Here is an 18,872-nt window from a genome sequence, read left to right on the forward strand (position 1 = left end):
CAAATTAAATTGCTAAGTAGGAGAATATATAAAAAAATTCATTAGACTTTCCAGGTAGAAGATGATAATATTACCAATTATCCCTGCCAGTTGTCATTTTGCATTTATTAAAATCAAACCATGAGGCTGATTTAATAGACCTTATAAGTGAATTCTGAGTACAGTCAATGAGACACTTATGCTTTTATGGGCTACATTAATGTGTGACAAATATCTTGATATTGTTTTGTCAGAAAATATTTGTGCAGCAGTCTCTTTCAGCTCTTCTACGTACTGGTGAATGGTGAAAAGTGAAAATTTCTGTTCTCAAAGATAGACAAAAACCAAAATATAATACATAGACCAGGAGTGATATGAGATGCTATGAAGTTAAGTAGAGCAGGTTAAGTGGCAAGAGAGTGAGGAACTGGAGGTACGGTTTTTGATCGTATAGTCCGGAAAGTGAAATGTGAGGATCTAGGTAAATAATGTTGCTTGCAGATGAAAACAGCCCTGAGGCAGGGATCAAGTTAACCACACCCAAAGAACCGCAGAAGGTCCTGAAGGGCTGGACGACAGTGAAAAAGAGAAATTCTGTCTTGGAGGATGAGGTAGGCAGAAGCTAGATCACATAAACATTTTAGGGCGGGGTAAAGAACTTTAATTTTGTTCAAAGAGAAAGTTGAAGCCTTGTTAGGGTTTTGGACAGGGAGTGAAAGGGGGCTTTGGAAAGATCTGGTTTTGTAGAGAAGAGATCTGGCTTTGTGGTAGTGATGAAGAACAAGAGCAGAAGTAGAGATGGTGTTTAAAAGACCATGACGGCAATCCCTGAGATAGAGTTTGAAATTAGGTGACAGTGTGGAGGTGGGGTGAAGGAACGAAATTTCTTATCCATTTTAAAGATTTAGCCAGTGGGACTTGATAATGAGATTGGAGGTGTGGGAAGTTAAGGAAAAGAGATGAGTCAAACAGGAGTCCTAGAATATTTGCCTTGGAAATTTGGAGATGGAGAGAGAGAATTTTAGGATAAATTATCAAGAACTATTTTTTGGATATAGTATATTTTAGATCTGAGATAAACAGTGGAGATGCCAGGTAGATAGATATAGAAGTTTAGTTTTCATGGAAGACACTGGGGTAGAGACAACATGGAGTCATAAACTTTAGATGCTCTCCATTCTGGGCATACTGAGTGCTTGTATGTGCCAGAATTTTACACTATATTGTCTCATTTAATTTCATCACAGCCCTGTAAATTAGATACTTTTATTCCAATTTTATGCATTAAAAGAAAAACAAAAACCCTGAGTATCAGAGAAGGTAAGCAACTTGGCTTAAGCATGCAGCTGTTTTTCAGTGAAAACAGGATTCAAAACTGGTAAACCTGGGCAAGGAGAACATTTCTTGACCATTACTCACTGCTTCCCACATATTAACTTATCTACTTGTGATATGTTTTGTATAGACCATGTTCATAAGAATTTCTTCTCTCTGGATTAAATATTATTTTTATATTAAAAAGTTGGTTTATAAAAAAAAAACTTGTGGTTTTCAGCCATTAAAACAGCTTGCAAAATAAGAATATTCATAAATTTGAAATCAAAGGATTGATATTCTCTTCAAATCGGGAAATGTGTATCTAAAGGTTTTATAAAGTGCAAAACAAATGTTAAGATATTTTACTAAGAATATACAATATGTATGATACAAACGTACATATACATACGATGATTCAGTTGGGCTGTGTGCTCACGTTTGCATTTAATTTGGGGGTGGGAAATTAATCAGTGCACAAATTAAATACATTATTCTTTATCTGTTCTTAGTCTAATATATAAAAGGGATATAGAGATATTCTGGATATAGATTTGGCCAAAAAGTTTAGTTATGAAGCATCTATGTGTCAGCATAACTAATAGGTCTGAGGGGAAAAGTTCAGTTATTAGCATTTCTAATTAAGGGCATTTATCATCTGACTGAAAGAAGGACTAAACTTCATTCTTATGCAGGGGTAGAAAATTACTTTTTAATGGAGGGGAAACATGATGCTTTTGCAAAAGTTGATTCTGAAAGCTAAAAGGGCTAATCACCATGTTTTATTTTCTTGGTGAAGATATGATGACATTTGAATTAATGCTATCTGTCACATTGTTTAGTTGAGACAGTCATTGCATTACAAATGGCTCTATAATCAAAAGAGAGCTCAGAAATGTGGAATATGACATATTACATCTGAAGATAGTTGTTTTTTTAAATGTTCCAGAAAGATGGCATTTTGTCAGCATTATTTGTGGGAAAATGTTGGAGAAGAGCTTGCCTTGTCTGTTATGATGAACATTTTTAATAATGAAAATTGCTTGAAAACTTTCCATAAGGCACCAGTGATTCCATAAATCAGATAGAACCAGGATTATCTTCAATTACTAAAAATTAATTGCATTTAACTTGCTTTCATATTTGAGTCTAAGGCAGTTTTGGTTATTTCCATCTGAGTTGTTGAAGGAAAATCTTTCCACAAAGAATTTACTGATCTAGTAAGCTTTAATTCAGCAATTCATGAAATCAAGCAGTATCCAGTCTAATAGAAGGAACCTTCGCAGAGCTGTACAAGGCAAGAGATTCATATAGACGAGGTGAGCAGGAACAAGGACATTATACTAGGCATTTGCTGACTGATTAAAGCAAGGTTACTTTCCCTGTATGGCACATGAGGAAGATTTGGAGTCAGTTGAGGTAATTTGTGCTGAAGAGGCAAGGGCTGGTTGGTTGACCTAGGCCTCTGTTTCTGGGAGAAACCCCAAACACAGAAACTTAGTTCTAAGTTCTGGTTTGCTGATGGGAATGACTCCATCTTGGGCCAAATAAGGTTACTTTAACAAAATATTTGTCCTAGATGAGAATTTTATTTCCAAGGTTGATAACTGATGATTATTTTACTTCCACTTATTTCTAGTAAGACTTTGTACCATATCTGTTAGTGACATAAGTATTATTATAAATTATTTATTTATATACTTTTCTTTAAATCAACTACTCTTTAGTAGGAAAAATTTTTCCTATGTAGAATTTCATTTATCTATTCATAAGATACAAATACAAAAACAGATGATTTAACCTCCAAAATTCTGTTAAATAAGAGTTAGAATTGTCATTATGTTGCATAGAATTAAAATTTAATAAAATAATTTCCGTCTACACTTTATTTACTCATATAAGCCATAGATATAAGTAGACAAAGGACCCAACGTTGAAATGGAAATAAACTATTTGCAATGGAAAGGAAAATGTGTATGTTACTTAAAAGATAAACATTAGGTATCATAAAAACTAAGTTGATCTCATTGTTAGGTTTTTTTCTTTTCAAAAGTCCTTTAATTTTATCCTGTTAAAACATAATCATTTTGTAGCCTATTTTTATAATTATTTCATAAATATGTAATTCAATATTTTCACTAAGTAGGCAGGAGGAAGGTTGTGTTTAGCATTTGAAGGCAGCCTTTGGTGTTTCAGAGTTTTAACAGGGGTTGAGGATTTTTTTTAATATCCTCTAAAAAGTAATTCCTCAAGACCTACTTTTTGTGCAGGATAAAATATTTTATTAACATTATGTATGACTTTATAAAATTTTTAAATTGTGGCAAAATATATATATATAACATAATTACCATTTTAATTATTTTTAAGTGTACAGTTCAACAGCATTAAGTACATTCACATGGTTGTACAACTTTTCCATGTCATTTTCATAACATTATTATATAGTCGCTTTAATTTTACTTATCACCTCTATTTAGTATAAGAATTTATCAAGGAAATACAGTGTTTTGTTTGTTTGTTTTGTTTTGTTTTTAAAGATTTTATTTATTTATTTGACAGAACGAGAGAGCACAAGTAGGCAGAATGGTAGGCAGAGGGAGAAGCAGACTCCCTGTGGAGCAGGAAGCCCGATGCAGGGCTCGATCCCAGGACCCTGGGATCATAACCAGAGCTGAAGGCAGACGCTTAACTGACTGAGCCACCCAGGCACCCCGAAATATAGTGTTTTTGATACAGATTCCTGCAGAGCTAATTTAAAAATCAGGTGTTATCTAAGCATATATATACCTAATTGATATAAATATATTTGTAGAACTAATTAGCAGTAATAAATTACATTATAAAATGTAATTTCTAAAATATTAAACTTCCGGCCATATTTAAATGTTCCATACTTATTTGCTTTATACATTTGCTGAATTCAAATTTAAATCTAACCACGAAAGTTCCAATGTTGATATAGAATGGCTGAAATTCAGTGCATTTTCAGTGGATGGCTTACGAACTGTGAGAAAACTGTGTTTACTTCCTGGGAAAGAAAAAAAGAAGCTAATACTTTACTACGACAAACACACACCCAGTCAGAGGACCCATTCACCAAATGTTTGATGTCAAGAATGAAATCGGCTTTGTTGCAAAGCAACAGATTTCAGTTAGGCAAAAATTTTTATTTCTGCGGAACAGTTTTTCATATTTCACGAAAGTATGTTTAATTTATAAGGGCTAACATAAAAAATGTAACCTCCCTGCAGTTTGAACTTTAATTACTCATTTAGATTCATTTATTACACTTACTAAAGATGTATTTTCTGATAGAGCAGTTGTCTGAAACTTTTTTCTTTTTAACATCTTATTATAAATTACCTTGAACTTTATCTTGATATATTTGAGCTTATTAAGCCACCAGTGTTAAAAGGCTTAATACTTATTTAACTTACTTAATAATTTCCCAAATTCAAAAATATAGAGTATGACTCAGACAAAGCATGGAACTACCCACAGTAGCATGGATTTTCAGAAGATTAAGCTGTGAATATTCTTTCTCCGTGTATGTAATTTATTTTCACACACTTTTAAGAATGCTTTTCAGAATCATGTGCATTGTTTGCTATTTGCTTTAAAAATTCCAGGTTTCTATCAATTTATTCATGTTTATTTTACATTTATATGTATATGTATATACATATATACATATGTATACATATGAATGTGTATATATACAATACATAAAATTTTACAAAATGAAATTTGAAGTTCTTTTTATCTTCCGACTTATAATTATATTTGAAATGTCCACTGCACCTCCTAGCCTCCACAGTTACAAATTTCTGAGACCTTAACTTTTTATTTCATTTGTATCTTCAACCCTTTTCATTGGCCCCCCATCAGCCACCAGGAGTCTGTGTCATTACATCCTGCCTCTTCTTTCTGATTGCATCTGTTTTTCATAAATCAATCCCAGATGAAATTGAAAAATCTTGCCCTATCATGCCACTGCCTATATAATTCATCATTATCAGATCTATTCAAACTAAACATTGGCCCCTAGTATTCTGATTCTCCTGGGACTCAGGATTAATTGGGACCCTCTGTTTATAAGTAGTAGACTATCTCCAAAACTTTGACCTTTGTCTGCAGTCTTGTTCTCTGACCCCAGGCTTAGGCTAAGGCCTATATTCCCAGATGTGTATTTCTAGAAGTATTCAGCTCTTTGAACTTTCAGCCAGTCACTAGACCAGATTTCATATAAAGAATCAAAGGAAAAGACTACAGAACAAGGACATGGCCTAATGGTATGCATTATGGGTTTATATAAAGATGAATTAAATAAAATTATCCTGCTCTCAATTAGCTTATAACTTAATAGAGGATATGGCAGAAGTGCCTTGATAGTAATGATAATATAGAGTGAAACATCTGTAATAAGAATGGCATAGTTTATCTGAGCCCAATGAACTAAAAAAAGATTTTTTTAAGAGTTCAAAATTGGCTTGCTCTTTCCACTATGGCTGAATGTAAATAAACTGCTTAAATTCTTTGAGTCTAATTTTTCATCAAAAAAATTAAACAATACCTACATCATGGAATCTGTATATTAAATGAGTAATACATATAAAAGATCCATATATGTATATATACCATATATATCTGATTTCAAGTAAGTGTTCAACAATATGTATATACAAATATGTGTATATATTCATTCATATTTCCATTTATAGATAAAAGATATGGGCTAAGTTTACACAGAATAATTGATATTTCATTTTTTGACATAGGAATGTTGAGGCTTTTTTGGCAACTTGCAAGAGGTGACAACAGGTAGTCAGTTGCATGTACCAGCCTGGAGTCAACAGAAGGTTCTGGACTAAAGATAGAGTAATAGTAAGCACTGTGTAGCACCTCACAAGGAATATAACAGAAAGATGTTAGGAAACAGGAACATAAAGACCCTAGACCACTTCTTCACACAGTTAAGAGGTAGAGTATAAAAACAAGCAAACACAGAAAAGCAACAATGAAAACATGACTTCATTATTCAATTAGCAGGTAAGAGGACAGGCTAAGATTTGTGTGGGCCAGTGACTAGGGAACTTGTGTCTTTCATCTGAGATGAGTGATATAGAAATGAAACTTATTTGAAATCAGAGGGGATTCCATATTTCTTTCTTGATTTCATCTTCCTGCTTAAAGTTGAGGGGCAGTGACTTCCAGAGCTCACACTATCAGTAGAAAAGAATGAGGCGGGACCTGGGTGTATGGTGGTAGGCCCCATTCCCAAGAACAAAAGTAAAATGTATTGGAGGCAGAATTCAAATTTAGGGTTAGTTAAATCTCAGTAAAAGACTTAGAAAGTTAGAACAATGTGTTTGTAAGGTTTCCTTGTAAAATTGAAAAAAGTAGATAAGACCTGCATGCACATCCTTTGGGGCAACAAGAAAGGGAGACCACTGGAGAAATTGTGGTTCACTCTATCAGTTCATGAAGAAAATAGGAAGAGAACCCTAAGTACTTATAAAGTGAGTTGTGGTGGCTACTAAGGGGAGAGTAGGGGAATCTGGGGATCATTCTTTGCTTGAGAAGAGTCCCCATGTTGATATGATCTCTATTGTTTCTATTTAGAGAAATTAAAATTTGAAAAAATGATTTTGAAAATGCATCTAAAGGCAGTTGATTTGACTTTTAGTTGTGGGACAACCCACAGAATCTAACCAAATTTAACCATCTATGTGGCTGCTTCTCAAGCCAGGACCATCTGTTGTTACTGGTGTGCTTTTAAAATCTTCTGGAAAATTAGACCTTCTCGAGTATGAAGACAGTGAGATTAAACTTGCTGAACATTTTCCTGCATAAACAATGTTTTTTTCTCTTTTTGCTTACTAATTCAGAAAACACATCAGCAACAATATTTATGTAGTTTATAGACAAAGGAAGAAATCACATGTTCCTGACCAAATCAGTTAGTCATCATTTTATGTGGTTTTCCATATGTGTGTCATCAGACACTTTAGAATACCAAAGACAAAACCTTTGGTTGGCAGTTACTGGGTTATTTCTTAACAAGTTTAAGTATAGATTGTTGATTAGAGAGCAATGTGTATACCAGAAATATGAAGGTCTTCTTTAAACTCTCACTGTAAGTTATCAAATTTTTTATTTTTATTTTCAAGCAACATGTCCTCCACAAAACTATGAAAGTTTTGAAAGCTAAGTGTCTCATATTGTTATACTACAAAAGAATCATTAAGAGGAAAAGATGGCTCAAATGTTTTCCTAAATAATATTATTATATAACTGACTCAGAAGTTTTGTTGGGGAACAAAAATCCTGGGAATTATGATATTGAAATCTGTAAGATTTAAAAATGAACCTTCTATAAGTCAGTTTTTAATTTTTCTTGTTTCTAAAGCAAATACAAGAAAAAGGAGTAATAAAAAATGCATTTTAACCATGTGCCAGTCACTCTGCTAAGCATGTTACATTTCCCTCAATACTTCTTTGGGGTAGGTTCTGTGCTTATTATTCCCATTTTACAGATAAGGAGACTGAAACTTAGTGAGTAGAGTTCAATGTCAGTAGAAGATATGAAAGAGCCCTCCATCTCCTCCTATCCTTTGCTTCTAGGACATTGATTTAGTTATTTCCTCTCTCAATTCATCATAGTATACACACTCATCTTCCCATGACAGCCTCTTTCGCTCACATTAAAGCATAGATATCCTCTACTTACATTTTTTCAGTGTAACCAGTGGAAGAGATACTAACATGATGCAGATATTTAACTTCCATTTCACCAAATTATATATAATTAAACACACATAAGAGATTTAGGCCAAACATTGGTCATCAATAATACCCCGAAGATACTTAGTTAGCTTTAACATGACTCTTGTGAGAAATTCTAAATCTCTATGAACCATGAGAGACAATGGACTCTGAGAAACAAACTGAGGGTTTTAGAGGGGAGGGCGGTGAGGGGATGGGTTAGCCCGGTGATGGGTATTAAGGAGGGCACATACTGCATGGAGCACTGGGTGCTATACGAAAACAATGAATCGTGGATCACTATATCAAAAACTAATGATGTAAAGTATGATGATTAACATAACATAAAAAAAAATCAGTGGCATAAAGAACAACAACAACAACAAAAAACTAATGATGTATTGTATGGTGACTAACATAACATAATTAAAAAAAAAAAGAAATTCAAAATCTCTGACAAGATTATTGTCTCCAAATACCCCACAAACATCAACTGGCAAATAACTAAGTTCCCTCACAGATGCGCCTTTTCCTCCAACTCATGTCTTGTGTTGTTTTCTGGGCCCAGATTGTCCAAAGTCCGAGCACACCTCCCTGAGTGGCACCTGTCCAGATACTAACAACACCTTCCAGCTTTTTGCCAGTGGCAAACATCTTCACATCCAAGTCACGTGGGTTAAATCCCAGCTTCCTCATTATATCTATGGCCTTGAAAAAGTCATTTAACCTAATCATCAGCTTATTTAAACATAAGATGGAGAGAGCAGAAGTACTAACTGACGAGATTAGACAAGATAATCTATGTCAACTTCTTAAACCAGTACTTGCATACCTAAGGACTCAATAAGCACTTGATATAATCATTATTAATGTGTTGAGTGAAGTTTTTAAGGTCTTATTTTGATGTGCTTCTCCAGTGTTTATAATACCTCCAAATCTATTTTGTGTGTGAAATATTTGTGAAATCATTTTACCATTATTTACACTAAGTGACTAGTGAAAAGGCAATTATACTATTTTAGTAAGTTTGTAGTTAATTATACACATAAGCAATAGTGAGGACTAATTTTCTTCCCTTTAGTATAAAATCAAACATCTGAAAGGTAAGACTTACGACGCCTGGCTGAATTAGTTAAGTTTCTGACTCTTGATTTTGGCTTGGATCATGATCTTGGGGTTGTGAGATCAAGCCCTGCATTGTGCCCTGTGCTCCGCGGTGAGCCTGCTTAGGATTCTCTCTCTTCCTCTCTCTCTGCTCCTCCCTCACCACATGTGCACTCTCTCTCCCTCTCTCTCTCTCTCTCTCAAAAATAAATAAATAAATAAATAAAAATAAATAAATAATAATAAAATGAAATAAAAGATAAGACTTTGGCAGTCACGAATTTAAAAATATGTTAGTGTAAATAGAATGCTTAATGTAAAATATCTTACCGAGAAAGATATATATGGCAATAATTATCACCATGTAGCCTAAATTTAATTGCATAGGTTTCTGGGAGTGATCATGCTTCATTACAGTGCCCAGCTCAACTGGTCATGCACATTTTCATCTAACATAGTCTGAGCTTCCTTGTATAGAGCACAAAAATAACAGATCACCAAACCCACTGGGGTCCATAATTTTCTAGTCTGCTGATTTTGGTTCCTATACGTTTGAGCATACAAGCTGCTTGGTATCAGGCCATCAGTAAGTACAATATAAGAACATAGAAAAAGTTTAAATAGTAGTAAAGGAAATATCAGCAAATCACAAGATTACTAGAAAAAAGAATATAGAAGGTTGTGAATCGCAACACCATTCTGTGAGAGTAAAAGGTCACACCATAAAAATTTTACAGAGAAATGAATGAGTCAGTGAATGGGTGGCTTTTTAAAAAAAGTGTTGAGTGCTAGAAATAAGTAGAATTTAAACTTCATATAAGAAGAAATAATTTTTATGGGGAAAATGTTTTAATATTTTAAACAGAAAAGGAGAGTATTCAGGGCTTTGTTTTATTTTAGATAAACACAGTTAAACAGAGCTCTATTGTTTTTATTTAGAGAAGTTAAAATTTGAAAAATGATTTTGAAAATGCATCTAAAGGCAGTTGATTTGACTTTTAGTTGTGGGACAACCTACAGAATCTAACCAAATACGGCATCTGATTTACATCACCACAAAGAGTCTGTTAACTTTGTGTAGCACAGGCAATGTACGCCAAGGTTTTGTTAAATGTTGGCTTTTCATTATATGTTGATAACAGAACTGGAACAAGAAATAAAAAAGAACTGTTTCACATTTATATTAAATAGTAAATAAATGTAACAAAAGTAATTCTAAGTTAGCTCATTGGCATGTTATTTCCAACAAGTGGAAGATTGCGGTTTTGAGACATCACTTGAAGCTTTATCTTTTTCCTTTACAAACAAACATTAGTACAGAAAAGGGGATCTAAAGACTTAGAAACCCAAATTTTTTATATTAACATTGATAGTCACGACTAGGAATTTAGCTTTCTTGCCTTGTCAGTTGGCCAGCTATTCAGTGCCCACGGATATTCTCCAAATCTGGACTGAGCTATTTTAATGGAATTTCAGAGAAACCAGCAGTGCCTCTTTTGTGGTGTTTAAATGATATTGTTGTGTTCTGCATTGCTGAATCGGCACCTTTAAAATAGAATGAGAGGTTGACATACTCTTTTTGTGCAGTATCACCAGGAAAGATTTGAAATACTAGTTCATAATGAAAATATTTTCTTTCTTTTTATCATCTTAATCATTTTTTTAATTATGTTCAGTTAGCCAACATATAGTACATGATTAGTTTTTGATACTTTTCTTGTAACAAAATTAAAAATCACTCCACTGCTTGTAGCCTTTAGAAATTTCACTTTGAGATGTTTTCTAAAGTCTCTTCAGTAGTGCTATCTACCAATGAGTCATTGTTAAATTTGCTATTATCTTTGTTATTTATAAACATTAAAAACTCGATTTTCTTTTCCTTCTAGGATCCCCTGCCCTGACTGGAACTGGAACAATCAGTGTCATAGTAGATGACGTCAATGATAATGTCCCCACTTTTGCCAGTAAAATGTATTTCACCACAATTTCTGAAGATGCACCAACTGGAACAGACGTTTTATTGGTAAATGCCTCAGATGCTGATGCTTCAACAAATGCAGTTATCAGGTCAGTACATTTCCCTTTGTAAATTTTGATTGTTTTTCTCATGAAACAATCTTTGGACTAAATGAATATAATGCTTAATTTTGCTAGGAAGTCTGTAATATTAACACATAGCCCTATTGTGGCTACCTACTGTTAAATAACCAACTATGCCTAAAATGAGGATTCAAACAATAATAATTTTATTTAGTGTTCTAAAATTTTAATATATTAATTTTATTTATATTTTTATCATATCTCATGATTTTGTAGTTCATGTAATTCGTTTGTAGGGCAGGGTTCACAGGGAGATTCTTCTGCTTCATGTGATTGACTGGTATCACTTAGTGGTATTTACCTGGTCACTGGGTGGCCTGGAGGGTTTAAGATGTCTTCACTCAATGCCTGGTGCCTTGGGAGGGATGGCTCAGCTGGACCCTTGTCTCTGATCTTATAGTCTCAGGGCTTCTCAATGTGGTTCTTTAGCAGGTAGCTAAAATGGGCTACATGGTAGCTTTGGGCTCCAAGAATTTCGGGTGAAAGCTGCCAGTGCTCTTAGAGAAAAGGCTTGGAAGTGGCACAGCATCACTTCCATAATATTCTATTTGTTGAAGCAGCCATGACCTGCCCAGATTCACTGGGAGGAGAAATGCACATCACCTCTTGATGGGAGGAGTATCAAAGAATTTTGGCCATTTTTAACCCAACCGCTAGCCCCAATAAGAATATTTATATTTTCAAAGTTTAAAAAGTTTATTTTACTCTACTTACATCTACTTAAAATGGAGAAAAACAATATGGTACCTTGTTCAGGGAGCATGTGAAAGCAGTTTGGTTGTTACATTTGGTGGATCTAGCTGAGTCACATTCTTCCAGGCCCATTCTAAACTTTAAGAAATGAACAGTTCCAAATTTTCCGGAGAAAAGTCTCGAAGACATAAATATTTCTTACCCACACATCACCCCCACCTTCTATAGACTGATATTAGGTAAATGAGAGTGGATCAGATGGCTACGGCAGTAATGGTCAGAATAGAGAATTTGAGGGTTCAGAGGACTTATCAGTCAAGGGCTGTGCATGTTGCTATTGTGATGATTTGGTTAGGAATTTGTTTTGTTTGTTACTAATTTCCTGTTTACAAAATCACTTTGGGAAACTGGCATTTATCTCTTCCTACTGGTAGAGATGACTGACCTATGTAGAAGGCCTCAAAGTATTTTTCATTTAATAAACATGCATTGAGTTGTTAGTATGAGTGACAAGGCAGCATTTCCACTTTCTTCAAGCCTGCATTCTTTTTTAGGTAGATAAACAATTTAATACAACATAAATACGATTACTTCATATGGTGAATGCAGCCTTGAAAAGAAAACAGGCTTATATAACAGAGAGTGACAAGGGACTTTTAGGTATGCTTATTATGGGTGGCCTCTCTAAGGAGGTGACATTTAGGCTGGAAGAACTGGACTGTGGGATGAAAGTAAGCATGGTGTCTTTAGGAGGGTTTGGGAGCATGGACCAAAGTGAGAAAGGGGCCAGAGAGGTAGGCAGAGGTCAGATCATGTAGGCCATCTGAGGGCTCCTAGGTCATGGTAAGAAATTGAAATTTTTATTTATTTTTATTTATTTATTTTTTTAGAAATTGAGATTTTTAATTTTATTTTTATGTGAGAAACTATTGGAGTATTTCAAACAGGGACCAACATAAACTGTTCTGTTTGGGTTGGATTGCAGGAGGGCAGGACTGTAGAAAGAAGCCACTGGGAGAGAAACCAGTGAGACCATTTAGGTGCTAATTAATATAGTGATTGAAACAAAAGTTGGAGTGTCCATGTACTAAGGTGGAGAAATGACAACTGAGTGAATAGATTTGGAAAAATATTTGAGATTGTAAGTGGGAATAAGAAAAAGAGAAATCAGAGTCACCTACTAAGTTTTTGGCTTGAACATGTGGGCAGATGGTACCATTGTAGGTAACACTGGAGGAGAAACAGGTGTGAGAGAAACTAGTTCTTATTTGAACACAACTTAAGATGACTACTAGTCATTCACATGGAGGTATCAGTTGGGACATTGAAGACACAAGTCTGAAACTTAGGTTAGGCTCAGAGCTGGAGATACAGATTTGGGAGTCATCAATGCTTAGAGCACATTTAAAACCAGAAAATTAATAAGAACACTTTAGGAGAGAGTATAGAGCAACAAAAGAAGGGCAAGAACTGACTACTTGGAATCCTCCCAATGCTTGAAAGACAGGTGTAGAAGGAAGAGTCACCTAGGTAGCCTAGCAGTTCTGGCCAGAGTTACAGGAGGAAATCCAGAAGATGGACACTGACATGCACTGTAGGATGGAAGGCTATGCACGAACTTCTTTCAGACTCCTGGGACCTTCTTCCAGAGCTGAATTCCAAGAGGCTTATACAGTCAAATCATTAAGGATGGAGAAAATTTCTGCCCAAGGTCATAACTATATGCCTCTTGGGTCCCTGCGCTCAGCACCACCTGGAGAGAGGCAAGTTCAACTTACCTTCTTCCTGGTATGAGCCTCAAAACGCCAGTAAATACCACCTCCTTTGCTTGTCCTACACCAAAGCATAGAAATCATGGAATCCATACCCTAAGAACTAAGTCTTAGCTTAGTGTTAAGAGCACAGCCTTGGGAATGAAGCTGACTCTACTATTAATTGTGGGGCAGCTTATTTAACATTTCTGGGGGTCAGTTTTCTTATCAATAAAATAAGTATACTAAATAATAAAACTGACTTGATAGAATTATTGTGACGACAAATAAAACAATTAAGTGGACTGCTTAGAATAGTGCCTAGAACAAAAAATACTCAATATCCATCAACGCATACTGTCCTAACCCTTGCAAAGCACTTTTCCCTTTGCCTGTCATCTCTTAGTGCTCAGTAAGTTTCTGACAATTTTGGAAGAGATGTCCTATCCATTGTAGTGTTGTAGTCCAGTAAATCTTTATCTGCCATGCCAAGGAGTCTTTCTCTAAAGATAGTATGCAGACTATCACCAATCAGTGGCAGAACAGTATCCTTGTCTGAGATGTTTCAATTGCTGAAACAATTGTGAAGCCGCATGCTTACAAAATCAATGCAAGTACTAGAAGAAAATGCTATGAGGATATACTGTGTTCTAGAGTATGTCAAATTTGCACTGCTAAATGTGACCCTACCTTTGTGAGCAATGGTGATCAATGTAAAGTTGGTCTAGAAAATCCTGTCTGTATTTCCAGAATGATGTACTGGTAGCTTTGAAATGATTGTTTTGATTTGATAGTATGTATTTTGGTTGTTTGGTTGACTGGTTGAATTTTCTTCTTCCTTTAAAATCAGAGAATTAACTTTATACTTTTACATTCACTGAGATCTATAAAATACGTCTGCAAAAATCTTTAAATGACTACATTGACTGTCATATAGTGAGATGATATAGAAATCGAAGCTGTTTTTATCTTGTAAAAATAATTAAATTCACTTATCTTAGGACAGACAATTATTACAGCTTAGATTTAAAATACTTTCATAGATAAAGTAAATAGTGATGCCAGCCTAAACCTTATTTACTCTGGCTTGATATCTTTTTTTAAAATATTTTATTTATTTATTTGACAGAGAGAGAGAGAGATCACAAGTAGGCAGATAGGCAGGCAGAGGGAGAGAGAGAAGCAGGCTCCTTGCTGAGCACGGAGCCCGGTGTGGTCTGATTATCTTTTTAATGGAATATTATATACTTTTATATTAAGTGTTAATCATGCCTTGCTAATCATGGAATCGAGAGAAACCCATTCTCGTAGTTAACAGAGTAATTTTATATTAATATTATATTGCTTATTTAAGTATTATGTATGTAAGTCATTTACCCATCCACTGATGGGCTCTCTAATAGCACAATCCGTTATGTGTCATATAATTTGTTAATTTCCCTTACGGTCTACCATAATCTTGTACACAGCAGTCACCCAACAAATACTTACTTATATTTTTATTTCTACCTGTTTGATCAAGCTATCCATTTTTATGGATGGTGCACTTACTTTAAGTTATATACTTTATTTCACTCTTAGTATTTTCCCCTCTAGTAAACTAGTCGGCATTAATTCCTAGTTTTTATCTACTTTAAATATTTGCTTCCCAGACAGACACCCATTCCAGAAGTTAGCTTTTAAGGATACATATCCCTTTTTCTCCCAACTGGACCAAATCTCCATTTAAACTTCACTTCTAACTTTCATGTCACAGCACTGGAGAAACTCACAAAACTATATTGACAGGGTCAACATTCGAAGGCAGATCCCTCACTCTGTGTTCTTAATCCCATCCCACTTAATTCCCTCCAAATCTTTAATTCAACAGTGTTTGCATTTCTCTCTTGGATCTTCAAATCATCCCTGTTCCCTGGATCATCTATTGATCCCTGTGGAAATGCTCAGAATATCTGCTACTGAATGCTGGTTCCTTTATTTACCTACCATAACTTAGAAAAGTCATGTCTGTGTCTCTAAGATTCCATATATCCATCAGTAAAAGTGGAGATACGAAGTGTTACTTTACAATTTGTAAGAGTTAAATATATATTGATCAAATACTATGTAGTATATATGTAATCAGTTAAGATGCGTAAATGTCTCTAATACAATTATCGGGACACAAAAGTCACTAAATTAATGTTAGGTTTTTTTTCTTTTTATTCTTCTTATATCTATTTTACCCCTAATATATTCTTGCTTACACAGTGTCTGCAGCATAGCAGTGACTGACAAATAAATGTATTGAATGAATGATTCCAATTCTTAGAACTGTTGTTTTTACTCACTTTTTTTTACACCACATTTTTGAGAGAGTGGGTCACTTCCTCACAGTTTTCTCCAACCATTTATTCCTGAAAATCTTTCAATCTGATTTTCTCCTCCATTGCTTTATTAAAAAAATAATCTATCTGAAGTTTCTGCTGAAATTTATCAAATTTATTCATAACACTCAAATGATTTTTCTGAGTATTTTCCTTTACCTTTTGCAATATTTGCGCTACAGGTCATCTCTTCTCTTGGCATTCTTTTCCCTCCTCAATGTCTACGTAATATTCTCTCTTATTTCTTACTCTGCATCTCTGACCACGCTTTCTAATTTACCCTCTGATCTCCTCTCTGTACAAAATAATTTGGATAGTCCCCCACAATATTTTTTCTCAGTCCTTTTTTTCCCTTTCTTTGTATGTGTGAGAAAGCAAGAGAGTGAGAAAGCGAGAAAGAGAGAGAGAGAAAATGAGAGAGAGAGAGAATAATTCATTTTCACAGCTGCAACCATCCAGAAAACTATGCAGAAAATTCTAAATCTGTGCTATCCATTCTGACTCCCTCCCTGAGATCCCTGCCTATATTTGTAAATCTGTAGTGGACACCCCTACCTGGAGGTTCTGTTGGCATCAGAAGCACAACATATCAGAAACTCCTAACTTTTCCTGTCTCTCCTCTTGGCATTCTGCTTTCTTTTAATGGTGTTGCCTTGCTTTCTTCATCCCTGTTTGCTAGCCAAGGGTCATCCTCTCCCTCTATACTCAGTCAATGGACAAGTTCTCACGTTTCTTCTTCACTAATGCCTCTGGCACCCATTCTTTTCTGTGCAATCTTCCTGCCAAGATTCTAGTTCAGCCCACAATTACATCATGCCTGGACTATTATAATAAAAATTAACTTTCTTCCCTGACTCTAGTTTCTAATCCCTCCAATCTATATACCATCCCGTACTGTATAATTTTGGAGCCCTCACTATGTCCCAGGCACTTTAAGTCCTGAGGACTTGGACCCTCTAGCTACCACAAGGAGAACAGTTCAGGAAAGGAGATAATTTTGTAATCTTGTAATTATAGTACTCTGCGACAAGTATATAGTTTAAGCACAGATGGGGTGGAAAGAGAAGAACAGCATACTCAGTGCTATCTGAAGAAATCCATAGAAGCTTCAAGTAATTAATGATTTTTGGAAAGACCGAGAAGTAGCTTATCAACAAATACAGGATGAGAGACTTTCTAGGCAAAGACAATAACAAGCATAAGGGCAAGGAGCTCTGCAGAAGCACAGGGTCAGGGAAGCAAAGCTCTTCCGTACGGTTGGTATGGGTGAGGAATGGGCCTCATATACCACATGAAAAATTCACACTCCTGTCTGTATCTAACGGGAGAAACAACTGAAGTGTTCCAACTGGGCAATAACACGACTAGATTACATTTTATGATGATTTATCAGTGTTGTAGGAAGTGATCTGGATGAAGCCGAGCCTGGGTCAGTGAATGAAAGAGCAATGGCAGTAATATGAACCAGCTTGGGCATTCAGTGGCTCAGCTTTAACAATGATACTCCCTTCCTCAAAATCCTTCAACTTCCAGTTGTCCTATGGCATAATGCCCAGTCTCCATATTCCAGGCACTCCATAAACAGCCCCGGCTTATTCTGCTCAAACCCCCAACATACAGCCTAACTTGCAGGCTCACTGGATCACTTTCTGCTCCTGGGAAAAGGATCTGTGCTTTCCCAAGCCTTATGGCCTTGTTCAAGTTCTTCTGTATCCTAGATCAAGGTTCTGCAAACTGCAGTCTGCAGGCTAGATTCGGCCCAGTGCCTGCATTTGTAAATGAAGTTGTACAGGAATAAAGCCATGCCCATTCGTGTACTTTTGTCCACGGCTGCTTTTGTGCGCAATGGCAAGCTGAGCTTTTCTGGCCTCCAAAACCGTATTTACTAACACTGGCCTTTTACAGAAAAAAAAAAAAATCTGCTAATTCCTGACCTGAAACACCTTTCTCCCTTTTCACCACTATTGTAAGATGGGTAGACCCTTTAAAACCCAGCTTCAATTTAGCCTTCCTCAAGGAAGGCTTTCTTTTAATCATTCCACTCAAAGGTGCTCTCTTTGGCTTTTCGATACCTAGAGCAGTGCTTCTGGACAGTTTCATAACACTCAAATGTACTGCCTGGCTTTGTACTTTCTTTTCTTTCTCTCTTTCTTCCATTTAGGATGTAAGTTTGAGGGCAGGATTTTTACCTTCTAATCCTTGTATCTTTTAGTCCACCTATCCATTTAACTAAGTATGTAGATGGATTATAATAGATTACATATGATAGATTATTAAATTGTAAGTACACAGGTGTATATGCTCTGTTATGTGTGTAATCCTAGACTTTTACTTCTCAGCATGTACCAATTACAATTCCAAATGCATTTCATATGAAATTACATTTAATACTCAAGACTACCAAGTGAAAGGAATGCATATGTGATCCACACTTTACAGGTGGAAAGAAAAGGCTTAGAAAGGTTAAGGAATTTAATGAATTGAAGTGTTTTGAGTGAGGTAAATATTCATGCCCAGGTGAATTGTGTTTTGAAGTGCAGTCTTTTAACTATTACTAAATTATCATATTCTAGTAACATATAGCACAGTGTTTTATGATCCTAGTAGATCTCAGGAAGAGACAAAAAAAAGGTTAAAAAATCAAATTGGGGTATTTTAGCTTTACAAGTGCAAAAATGAATGATTCAGATTTTAGATAACAATGATGTCAGTTTACGCCAATAATTTGAAGCAGTCATTTCTTATTCTTGAATCAGCAAATAAATAACACATTTGTTGATTTCTTTGAACCAAATCA

At 35.2% G+C, this 18,872-nt stretch overlaps 1 protein-coding gene across 1 annotated transcript in view; it reads left to right on the forward strand.

Annotated features, from left to right (window-relative positions):
• FAT4 (FAT atypical cadherin 4) overlaps nt 1–18,872 on the forward strand; it is a 174,968-nt gene that overhangs the window by 109,513 nt on the left and 46,583 nt on the right. The window contains exon 7 of the mRNA XM_032412791.1: nt 11,052–11,232. Within this exon, the coding sequence (XP_032268682.1) occupies nt 11,052–11,232 (181 nt within the window). The remainder of the gene's footprint in view (nt 1–11,051; nt 11,233–18,872) is intronic.

This window comes from Phoca vitulina, unplaced genomic scaffold (genome assembly GCF_004348235.1).
Source record: "Phoca vitulina isolate PV1807 unplaced genomic scaffold, GSC_HSeal_1.0 scaffold14, whole genome shotgun sequence".
In the NCBI taxonomy this organism is placed as follows: domain Eukaryota; kingdom Metazoa; phylum Chordata; class Mammalia; order Carnivora; family Phocidae; genus Phoca; species Phoca vitulina.